Source organism: Sceloporus undulatus, chromosome 1, assembly GCF_019175285.1.
Source record: "Sceloporus undulatus isolate JIND9_A2432 ecotype Alabama chromosome 1, SceUnd_v1.1, whole genome shotgun sequence".
In the NCBI taxonomy this organism is placed as follows: domain Eukaryota; kingdom Metazoa; phylum Chordata; class Lepidosauria; order Squamata; family Phrynosomatidae; genus Sceloporus; species Sceloporus undulatus.
In genome coordinates this window covers 351,031,658-351,042,378 of record NC_056522.1, presented here as the reverse complement: position 1 = coordinate 351,042,378, position 10,721 = coordinate 351,031,658, and the positions used below count along the sequence as shown (strand labels likewise).

General features: G+C 38.4%; 1 protein-coding gene across 4 annotated transcripts in view; it reads left to right on the top strand.

Annotated features, from left to right (window-relative positions):
- The window catches only part of EFCAB11 (EF-hand calcium binding domain 11), a 65,343-nt gene that overhangs the window by 7,877 nt on the left and 46,745 nt on the right, over positions 1–10,721 (top strand). For all 4 annotated transcript variants that reach the window (XM_042468918.1, XM_042468738.1, XM_042468827.1 and 1 more), the window contains exons 4-5: positions 867–968; positions 3,317–3,407. In XM_042468918.1, the coding sequence (XP_042324852.1) occupies positions 867–968; positions 3,317–3,407 (193 nt within the window). The remainder of the gene's footprint in view (positions 1–866; positions 969–3,316; positions 3,408–10,721) is intronic.

Below are 10,721 nucleotides of genomic sequence, written 5' to 3'. Positions count from 1 at the left end.
TTCTGATAAACCACCAGAGAAACAAAGTCCCCAAAGTGCTCTTTATTAACACTGCTATAATACAAAACCAGATCTCTAAAACTCCGAAACATACCAATCCAACTCCTACTTCAAACCCACAAGCTATCCCTTGCAACTCCTGGGTTTATATAGTCTCCAGACCATGTGGTCTCCCAAACCTAGTGAGTTCAGGTGTGTAACCATGTCATGTGTCTCCTGTGCAATCCAGACACATGTTTCATCATCCATGGCTACGTGCACTTGGACACTGAAGTGTCCTTGAGACAATGAGCTTCAGCTGTGCTGATCAGCCTTGCCACTCTGCTGAAGGCTCATGGCCAAACACACACACATCAAGCATTTCCCTGTGTGCTGTGTTTTAACCCTTCAAATCCCTGACAGCACTGCGGAAGGCAAAGTATTCTTCCAATATTGTCTGTTCCTCTGGGGGATGGTTTTCATTTTATTTCACTCAGTGTACATCTATAAGTATTAAATTGTGAAAGCTTGAAGGAATTTGACTAGAAGGAAATATGCTGTAGAACATATTACTCTGTTACTCTGGTCATCTGTTAGCTTTCCAAAAATCAGTAAGATAATATTTTCAACTCTACGTAACATTCCTGAGACTACAGCACTGGCTTTTGAGTAGGATAATTTTATTTAAAGCTTGACTTCATATACACTAGATGATCAGTGTCTATTGAAGTTCTGTTTACCATAAATCATTACATAGGCAATTTAGTTTTATGTTTAGTCAGTGGATTAGACAAAACCTACTATGCTGTTTAAGTTACAAGTATTTTGAGGAGGAATAATGGTATGATTTTGTTGATATATGCCCATTCCTTTTTTATTTATTTTAGGTGTCTCGCTTGAAGAATTTCTCAAACTTATGAGTACAAAGAAGTCTGTCCATTTTTACCATAGTGAAATAAGGCATCTATTCACTGTTTTTGACAGACAGTGTAAGTTTTCCTCTATGATTTTTCATGACTTATTGATAGTTTTTTGTTACACTTTAACTGTGCCATTTTTTTCAGGTCAAGGTAGTATACGATATACTTTCACCCTATTCCTACTATGTCTGCAAGCATTTGAACAAAGTATATTGCTAGTTGTTGTTAACTGCCCTCAAGTCAACCTCAACTCATGGTGACCTTGTGGATTAGACATCTTCAAGATCCTGTCCTCAGGAAAATGGATAGGAAAAAATCAACTCATTTGAGATGTAGTGCTGGAGAAGAGTGCTCTTTCCTGCCCTCAACTGCTCTGCTCAGGTCCTGCAGGCCTGTGACCTCCCTGATTGAGTCTAGACATCTGGTGTGTGGTTTTCCTCTACTTCTACTACCCTCCACCTTTCCTAGCATTATTTTCTTTTCTAATGAGTCATGCCTTCTCATGATGTTGCCAAAGTACAACAGCCTCACTTTAATCATCATGACTTTCAGGGAGAGTTCAGGCTTAATATGTTCCAGGACCTATTGGTTTGTTTTTTTGGCTGTCCAGTGTATCCCAGCACTCTTCTCCTGCACTACATCTCAAATGAGTTGATTTTTTTCCTATCCATTTTCTTCAATGTCCAGCTCTCACATCCGTACATGGTGGTGGGGAATACAATGGCTTGGATGATTCTAATAAAGTTAGAATGCTCTGTTGCATAGCTTTACCCTTTAGGATCGTATACAATTCTTTCATAGCTGCCCTTCCCATTCCTAGTCTCCTACTAATTTCTTGACTGCAAGCTATGGGAAACCTTTTACTATTCAATTTCCTCATTATTTAGGTTGAATTTGTATAGTTCCTCCACTGTCATTATTTTTGTTCTGCTTATGTTCAGCCGTAAGCCTGCCTTTGTACTTTCATCTTTGCACTTTCTAACAGTAGCTTCTTGTCCTAAGTAAAGATTTCTTATCATGTCTAATGTATGTTACTCCCATTTCTTTAACAGCATTCTATAGCTTTATGTGATCTATGTAGTCAAAGCAATCTATAAAGTATAATCCATAAAGCGCATGCTGATTTTCTTCTGGAATTCTTTGGTGTGCACCATTCACCATCATATTTTTGCTATGTGGTCCCTGGTGCCTGTTTGTTTTCTGAACCCCACTTGCACCTCTGGGATTTCTCTCTCCATATATGATTGGAGTCCATGCTGCAGAATTTTGAGCATAATTTTGTTTACCTGGGAAATTAATGCTATGGTCCTATAGTTGCTACAGTCTTTTGTGTGTCCTTTTTTGTGGATGAGGATGTATATTGATTTTTTCAAATCTGTTGGCGATCATTTTGTTTTCCATATTGGTTGGCATATTTTAATTAAAACTTGAATTGATTCTGTATGTGTGGATTGAAGCAGTTCAATTGAAATATCATCTGTTCTGATGATTTATTCTTCCTAATTTCTTTTATTGCAGCTTCCACCTCATTTTCTAGGATTTGGGGTTCATGATCTGATTATTATGTAGTCTGTCTGGTTTTTGTATTGACCATATACGTAACTATAACTTGAAAATTTTATGCCCAAAAATTGACCCTAAAATCCTGGGTTGACTTATATACAGTTCAGTACAGTGATACTGCTTAGAGAGGTGCTGGAAGAAGCACCACTCCATGTACCTTGGCAGTGATTTCTGAAAGAGCTACCAGGGCAGGAGTGTTTGTGTAAGAGGTCATTCCCTTCTCAATACAATACTAAATATATTAAATGTATAGCTGGGACTGCAGTGTTCCTCAACAGCGGCAGATGGACAGACTCACTTCCCCATTGCTGTTTGAGTCTCTGGGCCCCTGATTGGGGCTGCAATGTTTCTTGGCAATTGTGGGTGACCAGCCTCTCTTCCCCTCTTGCCTCTCTGGGGCCTTACTAGCAAAGTATAGCTGATAGTAAGTCAGCCAAGGATATTTAGTTGGCCTTACAATCAAAGGGAGCTTTGAATCCACTTTGACACTTGATTTCAAAATCATATTGGCTTTCTTCTTGTGAACAAAGATGGTTCAAAGTCTTCTAAAAGTCAAAAATTACAGTAAGAATACAGGTAAACCATGATTATTGAAAGCAAAGATATTACATAAGTAGTAAAGTAAACCCATGCACAACAAACAGATCTAGTGCACCTGATACTTTATGAACTTTTGAAGAAATAATTAGATCCTTTTTAGCTCCCATCTGATACTGTGGAGCCCTGGGTTTCAGTAATGTTAAGATTTAATTTTACATATTTACATCCTGATTTAGAAATGCACCGTTCTGAATATCTAAATATTTTTCAGCATGTATTTTTTATCTTGTTCTCTTCCTCTCTTCTGCAAAAAGGTAACGGATTTTTATCTTTTGAAGACTTGAAAAAAGCCTTTAATATTGTTGCACCAAAGTTGCCAGAGAGGATCATTGTTGAAGTATTCAGGTAAGGCAAATAGAATAATTTGTCTATGTTTCTAAAATGTAGACAGGGCTTGATATCATCCACCACATACAATTTGCCTATATGAAGGGAATTCCCTTGAGGATAGTAGCTTCCTGCTCCATCTTCTGTCCTCTTTCCCCTCACCACACCCAGCATGGTCATTAACTGTGCCAAGACATCACAATGAAGGGAAAGCCTATACACACAGTAATTCTTCCTCCCTCACTACTTGGGAACATAACAACCCAGAAACCAATGTACTCCAATATGGGCTTGACAAAGGGTGAAATGACAAAAGTTAAGACATAGCGCCCTACATTGTGTTTGTTTTTATTTTTATCCACTAGCTATGTGTCATGCACAAAACTTGAGAGCAGTGTATGTTACACAGGTGTTAAGCTCAACGTATGAGGCACCTGTGGACACAAAGAGTTTGTGCTGTTTTGTCAACTATGTGATCTGTTTTGAAAATTAACATTAACATTTGCTCTACAACAGTTATAGAGTAGATAAAATAGAATAAAATGCTGTACAAAAGAAAAGTATTACAAAGTTCAGGAGTCTGTTTTATAACTATACACTAGAAAAAATAGTACAGTATGCAATAAGGTTAAAATGTTGATGCTTTTTATTCTTCTTGAATGTTTCCAGTAGCTGCAGGGAAACATTTCAAATTATTATTAGAAAATATACACCACTGAAGTACAGAACACAAGTCATTAAGAAATTCTGTATTACACACTGGCTGCCTAGGAATATACTCCATGCTTACACAAATAAAACTAGTGGATTAGGTCATGTAGTTGTTGAGCTGTTATGTGTGAGTGAGTGAGTGAGTTTGTATCAATGTGTGTCTAATATGCACATGAAAACTGCACATTTATAATTGTACTTATTAATTTTATTCTCCTTACTTATGATGTGCTCTTTGAAATAGCAGTGTTTTTAACAAAGCTTTCATTGTCATTAGAAAAAACATAGTATTTCAGTTTCAGACCAATACATTTTGGGAAGTTACACAGCATAAAACTTTTATCAGGCAATATATTAATCTTTACAGAACATGTGGAACACTAAAATGAACATAAACTAACAAGAGATCCATTTGGTGGTGCTAAATAACCTTTTAAAGGCAGCTAATGAAAAAAGGATAGATAAACAGTGCTGGATAATAATATGAGACTTTGATCATCTTTCATGTAAATGTTAATCCTCATTTTAGTCTGGCATTATTTTACTTTTCAAAATAAATGGCTACATTTTTTCATATTTTTCAGTGCATGCATAACAGTTTTCATCTCCAGGGAGTTCAATGTCAGGTGATCTCATTAGTTGACCTAGATGATACAACATACTTAGTTGCTGTAATAGACTGAATACACTTCAGCTTCCTTTTATGCTATTGTCTCCAGTCCAAATAAAATCATCAGGTGCTTCGTTGTATTCTTCGGGGGAAATCCACAAACGTGTTCTGCTGTACTGATAATAGCTTTCTCTTGCTCTCTTTTCTTCCAAGCATATTCAACCTATACCAGGTGTGCCAGGAAGCTAGATTGTCACATAGTTAAGCAGGTGTATAAATATTAGTCTCACTACTCTGTTCAATTACAAACAACAAAAGGCCATTCTCAGAGCATTCATGACTTCCTGTCAAGAGACAAGACAGCATCAGTGGATTTCTGGCATTAATCTTAATCTGGAGTATGGATTTCTGGCATTAATCTTAATCTGGAGTATGCTTGGTGCTAGACCTCTGAGTAGTTCATTGGTAAAAGTGAAACCAGAGAATTATTATGGAATCATTCCAACAGCTCTTTAGTAGATTATTAATTTATAAATTACTTGGTGTCTTACTAATGTGTGGGATCTGTAGTAGATTGGTGTTGTTATTTTTAAACCACAGCCTTCTCCAGCATTTTCTGTTTGTTAGCACGATTTTAAATTGATGTAGCAGGTCAGGCAGAATGATCAGGTGATAAATCACTGTATTCCAGCAAAATGTGTTGTGGTTCTTGTCATAATTCAAAGCAGGCATCCTCTCCGCAAGGTATCATTCAGAGAGCTGCTGGCAAAAACATTCTGGGAAAGACTTGCATCTTACAATATTAAGTGCTAGTTTTATAGTTCCTTTACAAGTTTTTTGCACCCATGGGGTGAATCAGAAATGAGAGAGATGGAGAACAGGACAAAGAAAAGGAAAGCCTCTCCCTTTTCATCTCCTCCATCTCACTCTTGATACAGCTAAGAAGATCACTGTGCAGCAGTAGACTCCTATGCGCCTATCACTTGCCTGATCAAGATCTTCATATAAATTGGGTGAACAGTTGTGTGTTGATGCAGTTTATGCCCACTGCATTGTTTTCATGAAACTGAACACGTTTGCAGATCAGAGTGAGCATTTCCATTGTACACTGTGTGCTGCAAATATCTTCACTCAGATGAATTTCTCATTTATACTCATAGTTCTTGAGCCAACCAAACTGATCTGTTCCCAGAGGAATGACAGTGGAATATGCTCCCTCAGAGTGTGGTGGAGTCTCTTCCTTGGGAGATTTTATAAAAAGAGGCTGGATGGCCATCTGTCAGGGGATGTTTTGATTGCCTATTCCAGCATGGCAGGGGATTGGATTTGATGACTCTTGAAGTCTCTTTGCATTCTATGATTGTATGGGTGCATGGATTTCCTTGGCTGGATAAGGGCATCTGTCTCCTGGCACTGGAGTCAACTGCTGGTGCCATTAAACATCAGTCTCATAAGGGGTATAGTAGCTCTACTTGTGGAGCTGGTGGTAGGAACAGCTGTTTCCTCTCTTCATCAGCAAAGAAGTGCTTCCAACAAAATGCGATAGGGCTATGAGAAGATGCTCTTCTTCAAGACTGGTTCCTCCCTGTGGTCTTTTAAAACATGACATGATGTTCCTCCTTTTGAAGGACCCCATGGAATGAATTCAATGCTAGGAAAATATCCCTTTTTGGACAATGACTCCCAGATCCTCTCCCAACCAGTATGGCATGCTTACTGAACAATTCTGAGAGTTGTAAACTTTTCAAAGTTCTAAACAAATTTGGACCGCCAGGAGCCCTGGTGGCACAGTGGTTAAATGCCTGTACTGCAGCCACTCACTCAAACCACAAGGTTGTGAGTTTAATACCAGTCAGGGGCTCCAGGTCGACTCAGCCTGGCATCCTTCTGTAGGTCACTAAAATGAGTACCCAGTTTGTTGGGGGCAATTAGCTTACACTTTGTAAACCACTTAGTACATTGGTAAGTGGTACAGAAATGTACTTCTTATTGCTACTATTGGACTTGTAAGCTCAAGTTTGAAGGAAGGAAACAGGCTGTGTCCTTCCCTTCAACCTAGCTCTCAGCTGAAGCCAGTGGAGGGTTTGCAGCTGCCAATGTACTCATTCTGTCAGTATTTAAAGGCAGTCGAGATGCACAACCCTCAGCCAAAAATAATTTTTTGTTTCCGAAAAAAAGCATATGTGTTTATGTACGGTACTTCAAGGTAAACGTTCATAAATCCTCTCACGAGGGATAAGTGACATCTTTGGTGGACAAGTTTAAACCCATCTAGGTCCCTACCCTGGAGACCTCATTTCTGCTGTTCTTTTCCAACTGTCCAGAAATGATGACAGTCCTAATCAGCAGAAAAGATTCATAGTGTTTATTATTTTACCATTAGCAATAAAACTGAAAGATGACCTCGACACTCCTACCAAGCCCTCTGTGTATGCCAGAGGACTCAAGGAGAGAGATGTGATGGTGTGTCCCATCCAAGTTCCTCACTCAAATTTAGTCCTAAGGTCCTGTCACCAACCCTTGAGCTTACTATATAGGTGCCTTAAAATTTGGACCGATATTAGATGGTTTTTATGTGTGGAAGTGGCTGAGACTCTCACAATCTGAAAAACAAAAGCAGAACTTAAAAAAACACAACAAAGTACAGTTGAGTCAGTAAAAGTCTTTATAACAACAGGTGTGAAAACTGGCTGGCTACTTCTACCAGTGTTATAATCTGTATCCAACTCCAGTTGTGCCTGAACTCTCACAAACTCCTGTGGTTCTCAAACTTTGGTCTTCCAGGTGTTTTAAACTTTACTTCTCACATTCCCTGAGCGTTGGTCAAAGTGGCTGGAGGCTCTGGGAGCTGAAGTTCCAAATGGCCGGTGGACCAAAGTTTCAGAACAACTGAGTTAAACTGGAAAAAGGCCTCCTTTCATTTCTCCCTCAGACACCCTTGTCATCATACCAAGGGCTGTGATTGCTAGCTTTTCCAAGTTGTGGTCTACCACAAATAACAAATGGCTCTTAAATTAACCTCTGATATTTAGGGACATATTCCTTATTCAAGAATACAGAGGGGCAGAAGAGACATTGCACCCCAGAAGATGACCCCCACTCCACAATCTATTAGCTTATAAGATCAGTGGACAAACAAGGCTGCACCTGTTCGGCCTTTCACATTCAGGGTTAGTAGCTTGCATAGTTGAATAAGGAGACCTAGGCTGCTGCCACACTGCAGAGGTAAAGCAGTTCGACACTGCTTTAACTATCATGGCTCCATCCTACGGAACCCTAGGATTTGTAATTTGTTGTGGCACCAGAGCTCTGACAAAGAAGGTTAAATATCTCACAAAACTACAAATCCCAGAACTCCATTGAGCCATTGGAGTAAAAGTAGCACAGAGTACTCTAGACTAAGAAATCAGCTTAAATGTGAGGAAGGAGAGCTGGGTCCCAGCACCCACTCCAAGCTTTTCAACCATGCAGTGTATATTTCCTGCTAATGAGACAGTGTGTTTCCTTTACAGAGAATAAGAAGTCATAAAGCAACTGAATAAGCAACTGAATAGCAGGCAAGACTAGGTTTCAACTGTCTGAATTTGCTTCACAAAACTGAAAACTATGTAATAACCATGGTAAAAACAGCACATTAAACCAAATCTATGCCAGAGGCCTGAAAAATGTATTTTGACAAACATGCATTGTTAGAATAAAGGACTCTGTATTTTGTGACTGTTAGATCACCTCTGTTTTTAACTTTAGAAATTGTAAATAAAGTCTATAGATATTATCACTGTTTTAAATTCCAGAGCTTTAAGAGAGCTCCTTTGCAGTCTGGTAAGGTAGGTTTGCCAGAATTCCTGGGTCTTAATGAATCATTAAATGCTGCCCACTGAGCTATATAATGGGTTTTTTAAAGTGTTGCTAGTCCATATACTTCAGTGTTACGCTCTCTACTGAAAACATTTGGCTGGAAAGGAGAATGGCTTCAAAATTCTTTTACTTCAGGCTACTGTTGCCCTGCTTTTAGACTGTCTTTTTCTCATTTTCTTAATTCAGTAAGACCGCATTAAGAGTGTCCATTGTACTGATAGAATTATTAACCCAGCAGAAGATACCTGGTAACATTATCTATGGTTGCAAGACAATGGGTGCATCTACACAGTAGAAATAATGTCATTTGGCACCACTTTAAGTGCTGTAGCTCCGTCCTATGGAATCCTGGAACTTTTAGTTTTAAAAGGTCCATAGCCTCTGCCAAAGTATGCTGATGCCTTACTTTAACTACAGATCCCAGGAATATGTAGGATAGAGCCATGGCAGTTATTGTCAAACTGCATTATTTCTACAGTGTATATACACCGAATAACAACTGTAACTTTTGTTGTTGTTACAGGAAGTTCAGTAGTAGAAGTTTGTTATTTGAAAGTTAAACACAGAAGTTATTAATACCGTACATTAAATTCTTAATAACATTTTATAACCTTTGTTTTGTTATAACCTTTGTTTTGTTAGCTAACTTCTATAAACAGTGATGTGATATCAAATAGGAAAAGACAGCGGGTCTATTTTGTATGCTTTGGTGATACCAGTAGTTCTAGTTATCTGGGTCTAGCAAATAAATCTACAAAAATTCTTTTTCTTTTATGCTAGATTGATTTGCTCCCCCGAGTGTACAGAAACCTGGTATATAATGTTAAAAAAACCAGCATGATGTGCAGAGGTAATCTGCAGAGCCTATACTTTAACCCCATAAGAGCCCCTATATTCTTCTGAACATCAGAGAAAGGACAGCAGAGTGTCTGCTGCCTATTACTGCTTCTACAATTTGTTGTATCAGGATTCATGAAATGATATTAATCCGCAGAATGTAGTACATTTTATTGTGCTGTATATTTTACCCTGATTTATACTTACTTATATCCCACTGTGTGTGTGTATATTAATATCTGTATATATTTGGTCTACTCCCTTCCAAAATTATCTCATCATTTCTTTTCTATAATTATGCAGTAATATATAAATAACTTGTATAAATGTATAAACAACCTGTTTTTTATTTAATAGATATCTTCACTTTTGCTGTTTATGAAATTTTGATTTAGGCATGTATCGCAGAGCAGAGTGAATATGAAACATTCATCTTCCCATGGCTAGTTGCCATGGGAACATAGTACACAGTGCAGTATCATTCCAGTTCTGGGGATGTCTGCAGTTGTCCTTCTTTGTTGTTCTCTTTTCTTAAGCTACTGTGTTTCAGCCTACATATTCAAATAGGTATGCAGCTGCATGTGCATAAAGTGCTATCTCTGCAGAATAACCTCTAAAGACTAGGACAAGGATGGGAATCATGTTGCCCTCAGATGTTGTTGGACTTCAAATCTTAGCAGCAGAGCCAAAGGTGAAGAATTCATGGAGCTGCAGTTCTACAAAATCTGGACAGCTGCGTGATTCATACTCCTGTCCGATGATATAATTCTTGGATGTGTCTGTTTCATTTTTTAAAAAAGAGTCCTCACCATTTTGGATGTGTAGAATTGGATTCAAAATACATTCTACTCACCCAGACTGAACTTGCATTTCATAAAATATTACTTTATTTTTCCTCCCTGAAATGAAGAATTTGCTATTGGACATTACTCCACATTAGATAATCAAGCTTCTGAGAAATTCCCCATCTCTTTCCTAGAAACATTCTCTAATAAAGGTGTGGGAGAAGCACTTTAGGTAAAAAAAGAAATGTGGTGGAGGCCCTTGGAGGTCATACGAATGGTGTAGGGAGCTATACCTTTACCACTTTGGTTGTATATCCTTCCCTGGAGTAGATTATGTATCTATTACAGTAGTGTTTTGCATGGCTGAGTATTTGTTGCTTTTGCGTGCCTGACTTATGGTTGGTGTTTTCATGGTAAGATTTGTTAAGAAAGCATTTACCGTTGCTTTCTTCTGAGGCTGAAATTGAATTGCCCAAGGGTCATCCTGTGGGCTTCCATGGCTGAGCAGGGATGTGAACCTTAGTGCACAGT